The sequence below is a fragment of the Mastacembelus armatus genome, chromosome 18 (genome assembly GCF_900324485.2).
Source record: "Mastacembelus armatus chromosome 18, fMasArm1.2, whole genome shotgun sequence".
Classification (NCBI taxonomy): Eukaryota; Metazoa; Chordata; class Actinopteri; order Synbranchiformes; family Mastacembelidae; genus Mastacembelus; species Mastacembelus armatus.
Window position 1 is genome coordinate 3,570,466 of NC_046650.1, and position 18,482 is coordinate 3,588,947.

Consider the following 18,482-nt stretch of genomic DNA (forward strand, 5'->3'; position numbering starts at 1 on the left):
GGGAGTGCTCTTGACTTAAGATAGCAGCACCAAGGGTGTAGCTTCTGATCTTAGTTTTATAACATTCTGACACTAAATTTGGGTCAGAGTGAGACAAGTGATGACTCCAACAGTTTCACGGAAACATACACTATCAAGGGGTTGAAGGAAAGAAAAAAAAAAAAACAGACCCCTACGTGCACATCAAAAGGTAGATCTTTTATTCTAAGCATCAAAGTACATTACTCCACTATGATCAAAGCTATAGCGTGGTAGCTCAGAGCTTTTGGAGAAATTGAAATATGGGTTTCTGCTTGCTTGCTTTCTGCCACCCTGGCCTGTGTCTGCTGTGTCTTAGCAGGTGCTGCGGATATTCATTAGAGCACCATAGTTCCTGTTAGCTTTGCCCATTGTAATATTTATAATACTATTACTATGTTTGCTCTAGCAAAAAATGACACTACAGGCTCTATAGGAAGGATTATTAATAACCTTAAGGACCATGTATGGACATGTGTGTGCGTTTGGTTGTTTTTCCTACCCTCTGGGGAACAAAACTACAATGACACTGTGGGGGCTTGGCTTCCATTTGACGAACAAAAACTGGCTCCCACCACATAAATCATTGAAATTTCCAGACACAACTTGGTTTAGAAGTGAAGTGAAGTTAGGATGAGTGTTAGGCAAGTAGTGGTTAAGCTTAAGATGACTGAAAGTCTCCAGAAAATGAATGTAAGTCAGTGTAAGTCCCCAGGAGGAATAAAAACAAATATGTGTGTGTGTGTGTGTGTGTGTGTGTGTGTGTGTGTGTGTGTGTGCAGAAGAGAACGAAATCAGTAAGACAGCAATTTTTCATGTGCCTATGTGACTGTGACTAATATAACTGATGCAGGGTCTAGAGGTTCATTTCAGAAAGTACTTTGCTACAGATCAGTGATCCCCAGAATAAAACTATAATCTATAGAGTTAAGATATGTGTGAGCTTTAACTGCAAATTATTCCTTTCTCTTCTTCAAAGACATTCACTTGCAGTTCTCCAGGTTATCTCACACTGGCTTTGATATTTTTTTCTATGATTTGCTATTCACATCTTGACTATAGAAGGTAATATACAACTCAAACAGTGAATTACCTGCATAATATATTGTATATTTAGAAAGTATTTATAATATATGTGTATATTATATTTATTAATATATATGGGATTTAAATTCGAAATAGGTACTTTGAAGCTATAAGTATAGTTGTGCTAGCAGTATCTGTTGAGCCAACTGAGCCGATCACAGATGTAGGCAGGATTAAGGATGGGTGATGTTATTTTCCTGTGCAAGCCCGACAATTAGCAACAAAACCTGGAAATACAAATGGTAGCAGATCAGTGCAGCTAAATGCAGATCTTGAATTGGAGTTCTTGGATCAACATGACAGCCATCAGCCGCTTGAAGCAACAGTACTGCAGGTTTCTGTGTGTGCTTCCAAAAATCATGCTGACAATATGCAAATAGTACTCCAGTTTTTCTCTTGATACTGATACTTTCAGTGTCAGTGTGCTGCACATGCAAATGTAGACAATCTAACAGCTGCATATAAACATGATGATCATGGTTTCAATTATCTTTCTTTTGAAAAAAAAAAAATCATGTTTTATCTATCCGTTCGCCACAGTGGGTGGCTCTAAAGATCACAATACTTGTCAGAGGCACAAACCAGAGTGGGTGTGGCATTTGGGAACAGAATGCAGCGTTATAAATTGCTGAATTCATTCCCAAAATAAATGTATTTAACCTGCAGATTGGAAAATAAGTTTTCTGAACAGCCTTCCCATGCTAACATTTTTGTATAAACACAATTATGATCCATCAGAATAATTTGAGAGATGCTGTAAACACAAATTAGACATGGGGGAGCTTTAATGTAAAGACTATAACTTTGAACATTTAATCTGTAAGAATTAAGCCTCCTGAAGTCCTGAAGTACCCTTCAACGGCAGTCAATTACTTCTCAGCACCTAACTCTTCATTTTAATAGCAACCTTAGTAGAGAATGCTCTCACAATGCTGTGTTTCAGTGTTTGTTGTTCTTCTGTAAAATAACTTACCACATATACCGCAACACATATGCCCACAGTATTTTAGTAATAGTGATTATTTTGATTGAGCTGGAGTTGCATATGACTTTAGACTTTCAGTACACATCTTGCTTTTTCTTGTTTGTTCAGCTACAGGCTTAGCAGGCCTTCACCACCACCTTGCAAATAAGAATCAGTTCCCAAACAAAATCCTTCAGTCACACAGGGACAGTCTCTATGAATGATCAGTATTGTGTAACCAAATATATGCCCTAATAATGCTTTTATGTTTTTGTGCGCACAGGAAATATTACCTTGGTGATCATTAAAGTATATGGATGAGTAACTCATTGGTAATGTCTATTCATTCTCAAGCACATATTCTTAACACTACTTTGGACTATTGTGACGATACACTATGTTCAGCCAGGTACATAATAATAAAAAAAGAAGAAGCTGTTAAAATGTGTGTACACCAGCTGAAAAATAGAGTCTTAGCAATAAAAAGCACTCTAAAGGTGGGTCTTTTTTATGACTGAACATAAACGTCTGTCAGCAGTGCACATTAGGGCTTGTAACAACAGAAGCAGACAACACTCATAGTCCTTTCCTATCCTAAAATTGTTCCTAATAATTTAGCAAGCAGAGCTGTCTATGACTGCCAATTTCAAATCACAGACCTCTGCCATAAAAGCTTGGTAACATGGTGAACATGGAGGAATGTGTCCGCCAACAAGTCTGGAGGCCACAGATACTGAGACACTGAACTGAGCGGATGGCTATATGTGACATCTTGGAGTCGGGTTCCATTGATTTCATGTCTAGAGAAAAGATGCAGAAACACTAAACTGGCTGCTCATTTAAGTCCTAACCAAATGGGTGCGCTCAAGACAGTATTCCCTGTAACTGAGTTTTAAATCCAAAAATGCTTGTTTGTAATCACATGGCAGCTACAGCCATGGCTGAAAGCGATTCTTCGCTCAACATTTTCAAACACGACCGCCTTAATATGTTCTGTCAGATGGTAACAGAGCACTACTCTGTTGATGCTTTGGAGGCCTGTACATCAAGTGACTTTTTATAAATGTACAAAAGGAAGAAAAAATAACAGCAAACATTAATTTTTTCTTTGAACTCAAGTGTTTGAGATAGATGAGCTGTGAACTCAACAGCTTCACATCGACTTTACTAATTGTCGCTGCTGTGTTCATTTAAAATGAGACAGGACTTTCAAAGGACGGAATCTGCTAAGGTTTGGATGATAAAAGGACAGAGTGTGAGCTGGTCTAAATATGTTTTGTATCTGCTGATCATGGTTGCAGGGGACGAGTGTGAGTGACTTGCTGACTGATCTCAGAGAAGCTTTTGTGGACGTGAATGAACACAGCTGTACAAAAGAAGCACGCCGGTAATTGGCACCTTGTCTTTGTGTTTCCTGTAACATCATCAGTGTTTGTTGGCCTGTTAAAGATTAAAGTATAAAATGGGCAGCTTTTAAATATGAGGCTTTGCAAGTAATTACTTTACATACCACAGAAATAACTGCCCTAAACCACTTCTTCCACTGATCGTGTTTTTGCACAACACAGGCCTTTTAGCTAATGATATTGAGTGTGGACTGCCCTTTACAAAAACAGCTTTATTCAGTTCTGCTATTAATATACTTCCTTTAACCTTGAACTAAAATAGTACACTTTGTTTATTTTTTAATGTACTTATCAGAGATACACTGAACAAACATTATACCCAAGTATACTTAGCTGATACTGACAAGTATCTTCTTCTCCTTTGGGCTGCTCCCTTCAGGGGTCGCCACAGCGAATCATCTGCCTCCATTTTACCCTATCCTCTGTATCCTCCTCACCCACACCAACTGATACTGACAAGTATATTTGGTCTATATTTGTATTTGTTGATTGAGAGATACTTGATATAATTTGGTAAAGTATTCGTGCTTTAGACATTATGTTTAAGTATTAGTTTTGTAGTTTCGGGTGGAATAGCTTAGAGTAAATCAGACATGGGTGGAGTCTAATACATAAACAACAATCTGTTGTATGTTTGTAACAGTGCATGTGGTTAGTATTGCATATTGTGTTGTATTAATTAATGTTGTCCATTTATTTTTACATGCACCCTTAGTAAACTCTTTACTACTCTTTTATAAACCAAAAGTGAACCAATATAGTCCCAAGAAGTCTTGAAATACTAAAAAAATGTACTACTAGTACATTAATATTAGTATACTAACTGTATGACATAAAGTACTCTAAACTTTAGAAAATATACTTGAACTTTACTAAAGTTTACCTAATAAAATAAAGTTAAAATAAAGTATTTTGTAATGGGGCAGCAGGGTCCCCTCAGTCCTGTTGCCGCAGCAGGATTTTCTTTTCATTGTGTTCATCCCCTCCTCTCGCCTTTGTTGATCTGTCTGGAAGGGCTCTAATTTCCAGCATCCTACCACATTCCAGCCACATCTTCTTTGAGGAAATTACAATGGCAGTGTTGATTGTTCTAATAGGACTAGCCATAGAAAGCTGTTCTGTGACTCCCCTTCTAGGCCGAGGGCTGTTTGAACATTTGAACGTGGCTGAGGACTAACAAGGGGAGGCTCGCACAAACACTGTGCTGAGGATGTGACTGTTTGACCTTGCTGCTGACGTATGATTTCTTTTGAAAAGCACGTCTACTTTTTCAAGGAGAGCCATCTGGCTACTTCGCCATGCTGTTTAATCTTTCAAATACTGTTTTCAGCACTTTGAGATTGTGTATGAACTTTAGAAGACCAATTACAACTATATATCCATCAGAATGCACTGCACCAAAATGTCTCCCCGGCCCAGTGACTCCAACGACAGCGTTTTTTAAACTATGGTCTGTTCTTTTTGCGTCTCAGCATGACTCGTGAAAACAAAGATGGATCACAAAATAATGACTAATCACCTGTGTGACACTGTCTCTCATGGTGGGCGAGCGCTGTTTGCGCGTGGTGGTTGTGGCCATGGTGGTGGTTGTCTCCATGATTGTGGTGGACATATCAGCCAGCGGGGTGGTGGAGGTGGTGTCAGTAGTGAGCACCGAGGGTACATCACCCACCAGCCGCAGGTTACCCTGGGTCTGGACATTGGGGTCGCCCTCAGCTGCCAGTTTGAGCACCTGCAGGCCATTGTAATACAGGCCTGAGATCTGGCCCTGGAAGTGGCGCCCTTTCTCTCCACTGCCACCGATTTTGATGAACGCTTGGCTGTTGAAGATAGTCAGCTGACGACCTGATATATGAGAGAGGACAGAGAGGAAGTGGAGGCAAGAGAAAAGAAAGGAAACAATAGAAATAGGGAAAGAACAAAGAGAAAAGGCAAAGAATATAAATCAGCCATGGTCTCTGTGTGAGCTTGCACATGAAACACAAAGTAATACACAGGGACAGTGTGAAACAAGGGAGACTGAGGGACTATTCAATCACATGGGATTTCCTGGGTAACACTTTAGAAAGATTGGACCCTGGCTTTTGTGCAGCTGCAGCCATTATGGAGCTGGGCACGTGCCACTTTCCCAGAAAGGCAGCCTGAATCTGGCAGTCAAATCGATTAAAGGAGCAGTTGCGGCTTGACCCTGAGACTGAAGGTTCATTGCAAAATGCATCTCATTTGCCCTGAGATTGAATATATTAGAACAATGCTTAGTCTGTGTCACTGACCTCCAATGTACCTGAGCTGCACAATGATAAAGTACCTCTGCCAGCAGGAAAAAATGGCACCCTGCTCTGTCATTCAAAGGAGGAAAATAAGATCCTCATTGGAAGAAATGTTTAATTCAGCAGGGGCTGTCCCTCCCTGTGGTCATTACCATTCATCTGGATAGATAGATGGATGAATGGAGGATAGGGTCAGCCATTTAACCAGGGTCCAATACTAATGTGTTACCAAGATTGGTGGTAAAGGGTTGAGTCTGGACAGTCTTAAAAGTAGTTTTTCCACCTGGATTTTCTTCAGCTGATGTCACTTCAGGTTTATTGATGTTTGTTATTTTTTACCCTGTGTCTGCATCTCGCCCCTTGCGGGGAACATCCCACTATTCCACTCGGACTGATGCAAACTTAAATCTCTATTTTGAGTGATGTGGCTATGAAGAGAAGATGGAGAGGAGAGTGGAAGCAGGGGAGTATTACTGTGGGATACTATTGGAAGGATGTGGGTTAAAAACAGACCTGATGAGGTAATTACTTAGATGAGAAAAACTGGAGAAGCCAAAGAGCTTTTTTATGGATTAATCAATCCGTGTAACGAAAGAGGGAGTGTGTTTGTGAAAGGAATACTACACTAATTTGTGCATTTCAGAGCGTAATCTAAACTCCCTAGAGATGGTCAGCTACGGTCCTCTGAAATTAGAGACCAATTTGCTCTGATGGGATGTTGTTTTCCTTTATGAATAGTTACATGTATGTAACTTTAGTACTTCTCTTCTGAGTTGTCATTGCCATAGATGACAAATAAACCCTCTCAATGTATTTTGAATGTTGTTAGAGTTTTCTCTGTGGGATTTCAAACCAGTGAGGACAGTCTGCTCATCTGCATGAAGACACTTGGGGCAGGCCTGGGTCCCATTTGTTTTCAATTAAGAGAGCAGAGAGGGTACTTCATCACTGTAATTATGATTTAATCTCTGTCTATATGGGTGCACCCATTCTGACAACTGTGGATATACCCCTGTGGGTTGGTCCATCAGACAAATAATGTCTTTTAATGCATACATATGTGTGTGTGTGTATTAGTATGTGGGCGTAAAACCAAATGTTCAGAATATGTACATCTGTAAGCTTTCAACAGAACTGTTCGACAGATAAATCTATTCCAGAGAGATGGGCCATTACACGTGTCATACTATTATCAGATCATTAGGCCCATCAGGGGCCCACAAGGGACCCAGCTCCCATCCTCTAACTTCATAATGATGAGACTTAATGTTGGGCATATGCACTGTTGACATTATAGCGGAGTCTCACTTTATTATCTCATCACTTAGCATTTCTAGTATGCTACTTTAATAAATAAGGGAAATGGGGAAGACAGACTGTCAGCTTGTGGACAACAGCAAGGAAAATACAGGAGAATAACCATGCTTGTGTACAAAGAGAGGGAAACTTTGAGAACACAGGCAGGCTCACACTCAGAAATGAAAAAAAAAAAAAAAACACAATCCCACCTCACGACCGCCCATATCACTCTTCCAGTGCCCTTGACAAAAGGACACACACACATATACACTCACACATCAGCCCAGAGGGTCTCCCATTTCAGTAAGGCCCTGAGAGCCCCACTCTCCATTGAAAGGGTCAATGTTCCTGAATGATATCTGTCTCTTAGTTACCAAACAGCTAAAATTCCTCTTTCATACAGCAGGCTCATGCCTGCGTAACACCTCCAAGTCATAATAAAATCTGTTCAGATCTGTTCAGACAGAACAGACAGTTTAATCCAGAGGTGCTCAGTCTGTTGGTGTCCAAGATACAGTTTGGGCCAGTGCATGATTATGATGCAGAGGAGGAGGTATTAGTAATACCCCAGAAAGTGGGTGCACATGCATTGGTGTCTATTGACATATTGTGTCCAAGCATCTGTAGGGTTACATATTTAATCCCATGTTGCTAGTGCAGCATGTGATGGCCTCCTTCTTTGTTAAAAAAAATAAAGCGCAGGAGGATGAGACTTGAGCCCAGGCGAGCACCGTGATCATCTATGTATTGATGCCATCTGAGAGAGAGAGAGACAGCCAAAAGAAGATTGGTGCCCTCTAGACTAGATGAAGGGAAATCAGTGTTTGTTTTTGTTGCTGTCTGGTCAGGATGAGACTTTAACAGGGCCTGATGAAGTTATTGTTTCAGGGTCTGCCGGGTCAAATCAAAAGTGACGTGCGGTTTTAGAGCCAATTTTGGCAACGGGCATGAGTGGGGCAGAAAAAGAAGCCTCTGTATGACAAGCAATCACAGTGCTTAATATGATAGAGCTGGCTGTGGCACTGCTGCAGAGAAGAGGGTGTGTGTGTGTGTCTATGTGTGTGTGTAATAACTTATGAGATATGTCAGTGAAATGACCTTTATGCGTGTGATAGTTGGCCTTTTCAAGTAGTGTGTACTTGCCCAAAATTTATTTACATACACTTTCTCTTAGTACGTGTATGTGTGTGTCAATAGTTGTGTGTGCGTCGTAGACAGCAGAACACACAAGGTTTGCACACTGATGATAGTCTATTGGCCCAGTGTGGTGGGATTGGGTGGCTGCTGCCTCGCTTTTCTCGCCAGGGCTTTCAGGGTGATAGGCATTTAATGGGCAAATGCTTGGGGATGGGAGTGGCCGGATGGGGAGGGATGGTGGGGTTGGGATGTGTGTGTTTGTGTGGGTGTGTGGTGGTGGGTGGGCAGGCAGCCAGCCACTCTTCATAACAAACATTTGTGGCTGTACACAAAGCCTTAATTAACTGCAGTGCAGAGACTGAATAGTCAAGCTTCTGCATTCATCTATCTGTATATAACTACTATACTCCTGAATCCACACAGTATGGCCTCATAAAATACACAAGAGAAATGGAATGCACAATCTAGCACACAGTTTCCCTTAAAATTGTCACAAGAAATTGGAGTAAAACAGCTCTGTGTAATAAGAAGACACCCATAGATGCATGCTGGACAATCTTTGCTCTGATCCTAGCCACATCCTGACAAAATATAATATGCTGGCCAGGAGCTCTATCATCTTTGCTGCTTCAATAAGGTATCTGGGTGAAGCAAGGTGGGCATGACTATTTCTGAAGGTATTATCATCCACAATCACACCTGCCTTTGGTTGGATCGCCCGGGGGGCTTAGGGGCAGATAGCCTTGCAGGTGACACAGGCGAGTCAGAAGTGCTGGACTTCGATTTCCTCGCCAAATCATAGTGTTAATGACTTGCATGTCACAGCATCTTGTGTAGCTGGGAGAAAGAAGTGTTTTTTTTCCATTTACAATGCACAGTGGAATGCAGTGCGCAGTGCCCCCCATACCCTCCCTACATAGCTGGCAGGTAATCAATATGAATGAAGATGTGGACTCCCTACTACTATACAGATTTCAATGGCCTGTCAAGTTCTTATAAAACTTTTACCAACAGTGCCTCCAAACAAAGGATGTACAGTAATTTCAACTGACTTTAGCTGAAACAAGAAACTTTCAAATAAATCATCACTATTAAAGAAATGTAAAATGTAATTGACTTCATTTTTGCTACTGGCCATAGGGCAGCTCCTGAGTTATCTCTCCAATGCTTGAGTTTAGAGATGATACAGAAAGAAAAGGCTTGGACAGGGACTGAGAGAATGGGGACATGAGGTATGACGGGAGCGACAGAGAAAGAGCGAGCCTGCATGAGGACAGAATGTCAAAGAGACAGAGCTAGGGCATGGAGGGAGAAGCACGGGGAGTGGATGAAAGGTTTGATAAAAACAACAAGAGGAATGATGCAGTTAAAGGCAGTGGCTGAGGAAGGGAAAGACATACAGTAATACACATGAGTAAGATAGTAAGAACGAAGCAGCAGGAAGAGAAGCGAGGCATAAAGATGAATAGAAAAAAATGAAAAAAGAAAAGGCAGCATACAGGGGGAAGTGCACTGAAGTGCTTCTCATGTAAAGTATATGTAATGCCTGGTGAGTCACCTCTAGCCCCCCCCCTTCCATGTCCAGACCGTTAATCACATGGTTAATCTTGTAATGTGTGTGTTGTGTTACAGACCAGTCTTACTCCATAGCTTCCTGCTGTATGTCTCAATGCATCTCTGTTGTTTGACCAGAAAAGATACTCCCAGAGAGGAAGTGGGTATACATTTACACAATAATTAAATAACATGCTCTGTTACATGTGCTGTCAAAAATACTGCCTTAAAAATAGACATACTAGAAGGAAACAAAATTAGAAGTACAGCATGTAAATTACATTAGGGAAAAAAGTACTGATGCTGGTGTGAAAAAAGAGAGGGGCTGAAAGTTTAATTTCTGTGAATTTTAAACAAATGAAGGTGAAAATTGCCTAGAATGAACAGATAAAGACAGTGTGATACAGTGGTGGAACAGGGACCAGGTGTGAATGTCTATGGAGATTATAATTGGATTGAAAAAGACTGGTTTCTGTGATCCCATTTGTGAATGTCTTCTGCTTTCAAGATGACAGAAATGCACAAACTAAGTGCTGGTTGTCATACAGTTGTGTATATTGAGAGGAAGTAGGTTACAACCTGTCTGACCATATAACTGATTTGTGCTTCTTGCACAGTCAAACTATATAATAAAGTTGCTGTACATCTAATAATCTTAAATAATCAAAATCACCAAAATCATGGACGTAATTAACTAGAGGTGTTTTATCTTTTTTTTTTTGCTGCTATTTTGTTTTAACAATATTTTTTTTCTGTTAAAAATATCTGGGCTTCTTTATATGGAATTTTTTCTCCGTCTCAAAAAATACTCATACTATTTCATCTGTTGCAGGAAATGTAAAAGTTAACAATTCCTCCATGCCACAGGATTTTCTAAGAACAAACTACAGACTTAAAAGCTTTCATCACTTGGGAACAGGTTGCATCACTCTTGTCTGATGTCAGTTTCATACAGACAGCAGGAATCTATTTAGATGATTTCCTCATCCAAAGGTAAAGTGCCCTAAAAGATGTTGCGGTAGCAAGAGTAGTAACACATTTTTAGTCGCAGCTTTGCGTCGATGCACCATCTTCTTCGAGAAGGATGGTGTATGTTCTAAACAGAGGGAGAAATGGTTGGCTCAGATGAGCTGTGGTCAGTAATTGCTAGCTGTGCCGAGCCAAGCAGGGGAGTGGGCTGGGCTTGGGCCATGCTCGGCCTGCTAATGCACAGATTGCTTGTAGGGGGTTTTGAAATGATGGCTGTATGTCTGCTACAATCTCCAGAATAAGGTGGGGCGCTCTGGACAAGCGTAACCCCTCCCCCTCTGTGGAAGACTAGGGGTGGGTGGGTGGGTGTGTAGGTGAAAGGATGATATAAGTGTACACATTCCTGGTACAGGTGATATGACTACAGACAGCATTATCGCTCTCCCACCATCATCATTATGCCTCTCTCATCCTCCTTCTACTCCTGTTATCTCTTGGAGAGGAGGGGGGACATATGGTTGCAAGGAGCTTCTATCTGAAATGTTTTCTCTTAGTTGTGTTTCAGGGTGGGAGGGATGGCCCAGAATTCACCCCTGTCAATACACTTCTTTGTGATGTGCAGAACAGAAAGTTAGACCATTTGCACACAGAGTCTTTATGGGTTTGTGTTCACAAATCCTTCATGTGCCTGCAGAATTTCTAGTATGTGAATCGACAAACAAGAACTCCCCCTATTTCCATGTTCTGCTATAAAGAAAAAAAGAAGGAGGGAGAAAGTTGACGAAGACTGGTGCATCATGGGGGTGGGGTGGGATGCTGACAAAGTCGATTATGAAGTGTTCCCAAGTTATCTCCTCGGCACAAGGCTCTCTTTGGTAATTAAGAGCGTTTTGCCTTTTTACTCCTAAGAAGTTGGGCTGGTTTGGGTAGAACACTATGAATTAATTGTGTTTGACAATAGAGATGAAGGGCCAAATGCAGCATGAAGTTAAACTGAAAGCCTTGTGAGGCAGTGCAGAGCCTTGAAAGCAGCTGAGGGCGCAAAGATTGTGGCAGTGAATCATTGGCACTCTGCAGACAGTAGATTGGAATTAATCAGATGTGGCTCTATCTCTGATCCTATATCTGTATGTAGATCTTAAACAAGTGATACTGTCAAGGGAGAGACAGAGAGAGATAGCATGGTGGTTAGCTGGGGACAATCTTCTTTTTTTATTACTCCTTTTTTTTTATTCACTCCAGCTGTTACTGTGCTGTTTTTAGGCCATTTCATGGTAGGAGACCATGAAATAACAGCAAAGTGTCCCATCTTTCTGGCTACAGAGCTGCTTTCTTGTAGCCAGTTTTCTACTCATGAGCAAGCACGTTAAAATTCATATGATTTCCCCCGACTTCCCCCAAATGTGGCCATAATAATGCAGAGACATCAAATGAGAAAACAAGACAGTAACTCAGTGAGATACAAAGCTCATCATGGGGGTGCTGAAAGACAGACTCAGACGAGTTTGGACTCTGTTGACTGTGGCCTGATGAGAGAGAATGTTGAAATGAATGAAGCTGGGATCATGAATAGCAGATCTGGACCAGTGCCTGGCCTGGAGATGTTGATTTGGGCTCTGGCCCCAGACCAAGTGGGAGGACTTGATTGCTTTCGATTAGGGGATGGGGGAGCTCACACCAGACCATTAAACAGTGAACATTAAACCTGGTTCTCCAGCTTGCTTTTAAGGCCACAGAGACCAGATGTCCTAGTATTCCTCCTCTCTACTTGTCCCTGTACTTGTGTAGCTCAACTCAAAGCTTGATCATCATGCTGTTGGAGAGCTCCAGAGGGACAGACTACTAGCCAGAAGAAGATGTAAAGCGGCAATTCTTTAGGGAGCTTTATTTGCCTCCTTGCTCATCTGCTTAAGGAGCAAATAAGGGAAATTGATTCTGGCTGGGTATTTGTAAATTGTATTTTCTGGTGGAGCTCCCTGGTGATATCAGAAAGCTACAAGACATTATTTGTTACCACAAGCTAGTGTTGACATTCAATAAAAAAGAGAGATGGATTAAAGTGGAGTGAGGGGTAGGGGGGAAGATAAAGAGCACAAAACCTTGGGTGAAAGATCCATCCTGAGGAGGGAGAAAGACACAGGGAATAAGGACAAATCTGACCAAGTTTTGGTTCAGACAGAGCTGCTGAAAACTTTTGGGACTCTGATTTTTCTCCTCCATTGGGTCCCTGTAATGGGTGCCGTTCTGGATTTAGTCAGCGGGCCAGAGATCCTCATTCTGATCTTCCTCACGCGGAGTAAGGGAGATGTGATAAGGGCTTCAGATGAGATGCAGTGCCAAAGCACAGCTCTCCTCCAAGACACTGTTGGTTCTAATGCCTTCCATTACACCCTGGTGTGACCAAAATACTGATTTGTGAGTGTGAATGAGTTTATTTGTTTCTGTCCACACATAAACATAATAGTGAGTCTTCAGATTATTCCAGCTGATACAGTACCAATAAGAAAGAAAGATGAGGTTTTCCATGCTCTTAAAATTTCAGAGAATTGAAGCATTAGAAGCAGTTGGACAGGAGACCCACGGGGCTGATTGTTTTGTGGACTTTGGTCAAGAACTCTGAAGCATGTTAAAGCACTTTTGAGGCACAGAACTAATAAAAACTCACTAGACCACCCAAGATTAGGGAATGATTAGAGACCAAAACCCCATATTGGTAACAAAGCCTGGACCATGACAAGACAAGTATTACAAGCTGAATGATCCAAGCTGTTTACCACACAACAGTATGCAACTCTCATACACCAGTAACCGCATAGTAAACATACAGTGAAATATATTTGCTCATTTTCTATTTCCTGCGGGTGAAAACAATAAATGTTAAAGGGACCTTTCTTTAAAGACATTTGGTTTAAATCTCCAGAGCAGGCGCATCATTTTTGAATTTGGTGTTCAGTTATTTTTGTTGTTTTAACCCTCTGAGTTTTGCATTGCATGAAAGGGGAAATGGGGGAGAAATAGCCACTTGGAGATTTTTTTTCTTTTAGTAGTAGTTAGAACTTAGTTAGCTTTTTTATTTAGTTTTGTCCCGAGCGATCGCTGCGACCTGTCCAAGTTCTTCCAAACACTGACATCAGGGTCCAATTCTGCTCAAATGTTAAATGTAATTTATAACAAGGTTATAACTGAGGGCTCTCTGAATTTGTCTCCAGCAGGACAAAGCTGGACAATCTGCCAAATGGTTTCAATTTACACCTAGTGGTGGACAGTGGTGAAGCCCTCAGCAGTTAGTGTAGTGGAGTTTGATTTGCTGTTAGGTGGTTAGATTCTGCTTAGAGATTTCTTGAGGTTCTAGCCACTTCCTTGTCAAAGCAACAAACAGCTTTAACCCTTTGAGCTTGGAAATGTCCCTATTTCCCCTTATTAACTAATTTGTCCTTAGATCATCTTAAAAATGTTTTTCCAAAACCACTTTGCTGCTTCAGTCCATGATGTGTGCATGTTCATTTCTGAGACAAATTAAATCCAATCAAATGAACAAATAATCAACCTTGCATATGTCTGAAAATAAGCCCTGGCCAAAGCCCTCACTTGAGATTTGATGGAGATTATTTGTTTATTTTGTTTTCCTACTTTCTCCCAATCCTCTCATCTAAATAATTAGATGCAGACTTATTTCAAACTTTAGAAGAAAGAGAATAATGCATTCAGTTTCAAGCCCATTCTCTTTAGAGTTTCTTAGCACGCACAAATCATTTCATAAGTGGGTAAGTCATTTTTTATTGATCCAGTTATTCATTCAACTTTCATCTCCCAAGCCTTTTTAATTCTGATTTGTGTCCTTACTACCCTCAGCTGAAGTGCATTCTCTGGCGCACTGGAGGAGAGCCGAGAAGTCACTTTACAGGAGCTGAAGATAAATGCAAGAAAGTTTTGTTTCCATGAAATAAATATGCAAGTGCTTCATTTATCTTGTCTGTTGCGTGAATGCTTCATTTTGCTCTCAGACACAAATTTTATCTTCTGAATTCATCCCTGCATGTGTTATCATTCTCAATACCATTTCAAAGTAGCCCCTAAAGCTAATTGGCAAATGCTTGAAACTCTTAATTCATTATAATCTCTCACGTCTCTTATTTAAATAAAAAAGCGGATGCAAACCTGACTCTAAAATGTAAAATGGACATTGATAACTACAACAAAACCCATGCATTTGCATTATCCTTATATTTCATTGATTTAATCTGCAACATGGAGTTTTTCATGTTACCCTCCTGATTCTAAACTACCAGACTTCAAAATAGACTTTGCTTTTACTTCAAACTATTTTAGGACTCTCCTCCGTTTAGCTGTCTTTCTGTTCTGTTTTATTCATTTCTTTTTGAAGAATCAACCACCTTCAGCAGCACAAACACATAGCACAAGACAAAGACAGAGGTTGGGACATTCGACACTCAAAGGGTTAAAGAATCATCACTTTGATGAGACCACATTCGACAGTTACGACACTAGCTGTGTTTAATCTTGGCGCGGAAAATGGCGCCCACATGCTGCAATGAATGTAGACCTGATTACTAAACAAACACTTCAACAGTCCCTTTAACTTTTAGTGACTTTCATGGGGGGATTCTTTTTTTTTTTGTTTTCTTCAAAATCCAGTGATAAAGTCATATTTTTTTGGTTTGATGAATGTTATATAAACTCAATGCAAGTTCACATTCAGCCAACAAAAGACACAAGAAAGAAGCAATTGGAATCAACAGGCTAATTATAGGTATATACTGTAGATATATATGTATATACATGTGGTCAGGTTATTGGGGGTTATGCCGGGTTATTTGGGGGTTAATTCTCTGAAGAGAAGCAGCACCACTTTAAGGTCCATTGGATATGGTCCCCTGGATATCTGCACACCAAATACTAGAGAATGGTATCATCATTAAAAAGGCTGGCTTTATATGCTGTCACATTTTTAAATGCCAATTGATACACAGTGAACAGCTTCCATTGGCTGAACTAGGAAGTTAATATGGCACACATTGTATCTGAGAGAAAACAATGCATCTTTCACCAATGCAGGTTTTCAGATAACAACCGAGGATAATTGAAAGGATTATATTTTGTATTAGCCAATCATTGGGCATGTAAAATCTGCTGTGGTTTATAGGGGACTGGTAATTCAGTAGCCAAATCACATCACCCTTGTGGCACTGCACCTCCTCCAGAGTGGTGGTTAACGGTAGGTTAGGTGGTTAGGTCATTAGTGGAGTTAAAGGGATTTTATTACCTTTGTCGAGTAGCCACTCGTCAACTACCCGACCGAGTCGGTATGGGATTCTTTGTCTAGCAATAGCCAGGCGCTCATTATCAAAGTTCCCTTTAAGAAATTTGGAGAAGACAAATTAAGAGAGGTTACAAAAAATCTGGAAGTTGAAAGGTTAGAGGTTAGAAGGGCAACATGGCAAATGTTTAGCAAGTTATGTACTTTAAATCAGCTTTAGTTAGGACAGGAAGAACTTGTGGATGTGTTTTTTTTGGCTGGTTTGTTTGGTTAGAAAAGTTAACAGCATTCTAGTTACATTCAGTTTAAATGATTTTTAAATGTACTAACCAGTTAAACAGATTTATGAATTATTTAGATATATATGATTACATTTGCAGTTCTAACTTATGATAGATATACGCAAAGTGAAAACACTTTAGAAATGCATTAGCAATAATGAAACAAATAAAGCTAGAATATCACATGGAACCAGAATCACTGAACAACAGAATTACTACACTGTGAGTGAATAAAGCAGAAGAAAAACATCTCAATGTCAGCAATAAATCATTATTATTTCACATCAGCATGAGATAATCACACAGTTTTAAAACACATTTCATGGTTGTTTCAAGGAAGACATATTAAAGTTCCTGTTGCACACAAAGAGTGGCTGATTAGCAAATCACCACCTCCCAAATCTGACAACAGGATGACATTCTGCCCGTGGAGCATCACTTTGCTTTCAATCCAACTCTTCTGCTTCAGCTAAAGTGAAAAGGATTTACTGAAAGCATCAGCACTCTGTTTTTCCTCAGGTTTTTCTCCTTATGCATTAATTGAGCACTTCTCAGTGGCACTTGGCAATTAGCATCACTTCATCAGCGTGTCAGAGAAGTTTTAGCACAGCTGTGCAAACTTATTATCCCTTACTTCACTTCAATCAACCTCGGGGTCACGCTGCGCAGATTTTCAACACTGTCGATAGAAAAGGAGCTGGAATGAGGGGAGATGAGAGCTGATGGTGGCCAGGCTGGGAGTCTGATGAAGTCTAATCTGGTTGCAATGTCAGAAGTACAATTAGGAGTTACTGTCTATGTCTATTGTCTTGTCTAGGCTAAAATCAGCGAACTATGCTAGCACAGTGATGTACCACCCAACCCCTCCAAAAAAAGAGGTCAGGGAATCCCGAGGTCTCCTTGAAGAGGGATGAGGTTCAATGGGGTTCTTAGTAAATGAAGAGCATACTGTTATTGCTGTAATTTACAGGAAATTATCCAATTTGAATTTTTCTGAGTGAGAAATTGAATCAAGAATGTGTCACTTGCTGTATAAAAGGCAATACAAGTCAACTGTGAGGAGGCGTTCACTTCAAGTAATCTATGTTTGAAGTGTACTTAATTACCCCCTACAACCCCAAACACCAATGAACTCAGAAAATCAATCAACCTATGAGTTACTACAGTTTTCTCCAGGCTCTGTGACAATTTGCCACTGTGTGCCAAAGAAACAAGTGTGATCCAGTATAGTAGATGTTTCTGTAATAATTTCTAGTTAAAGTTCTGCCCTAAATCATCAATGGACACTACCATGCCAGTCTCTGAAAACACAACCTGAGCAAATTAGACTTTGGGCCCGAGTTTGAATTATTTCAGTGGTTTTGTAACGTGCAATATTGAAGAGCCAATGGGCTTTGCAAGTTCAGATGATCTTCTGAAAAGTTAGAGACTGAGGGAATGTTTGGGACCAAAAATCTAAAAAGCAAACAGGACAGCTTGAGGTATTTCCTGCATCTTGATTTCTAACTAATGTACTTTGATTTTCATGCTCCACACTACTCTGTGCTACTGCAATGATCTAAAATAGACCCCCTTTCAGTTATGCAGTACCTACTTCCACTCCCCAGGGGTCCCTCTACCCACTCCTGCCTGCCCAGTAATGGCTCACACAGGCTGAGGAAGGGCATGTTAGTGTGTGAAACAGAAAGGCACAAATGAATAAGGAATGACAGATGGATGTAGAAACATAAAGACATGTAAGAGTAGTTATTTCGATTATTGGCTGTGTGTTCATCTGGATGAGAACTGATTCAGAAAATGAAAGATAACAAATGATGCAAAGTAAATAGTTTTTTTTTATCTGTATATGTAATTGACAGTAATTATGCTTTTTATTACATGCAATAATGTCTCAATAGGGGGTCTGGAAAATCTCAAAGTTGGAACCATTATTTTTTCAATTTTCTATCAGTTCTTTGTGATTTGAAACCCAGATTTTAAAAGTCAAATCACATTTTATTGGTGGGTTACCTGTAAATACAGATATTAGCCACATATGTCTGGGCCCTACTTTTCTGATCTGTAATGGCAGAAAACTGTTCTAAATTAACAGAAAACTGCATTGCAGTATTTTATTGTGAGCAATAACGTTTTAACATTGCACTTACGGTTAGCTAGGTACTACTCTGCTGTCTGGAAAGGCAGCGCAGCAATGGCAGTGCAGCACACAAAAAGCCCCAT

General features: G+C 40.4%; 1 protein-coding gene across 1 annotated transcript in view; it reads right to left on the reverse strand.

The window, feature by feature from the left end:
- The window catches only part of nrxn2b (neurexin 2b), a 368,462-nt gene that overhangs the window by 10,620 nt on the left and 339,360 nt on the right, over window positions 1-18,482 (reverse strand). Inside the window, exon 15 of the mRNA XM_026328570.1 lies at window positions 5,003-5,319. Coding sequence (XP_026184355.1) covers window positions 5,003-5,319 — 317 coding nt within the window. The remainder of the gene's footprint in view (window positions 1-5,002; window positions 5,320-18,482) is intronic.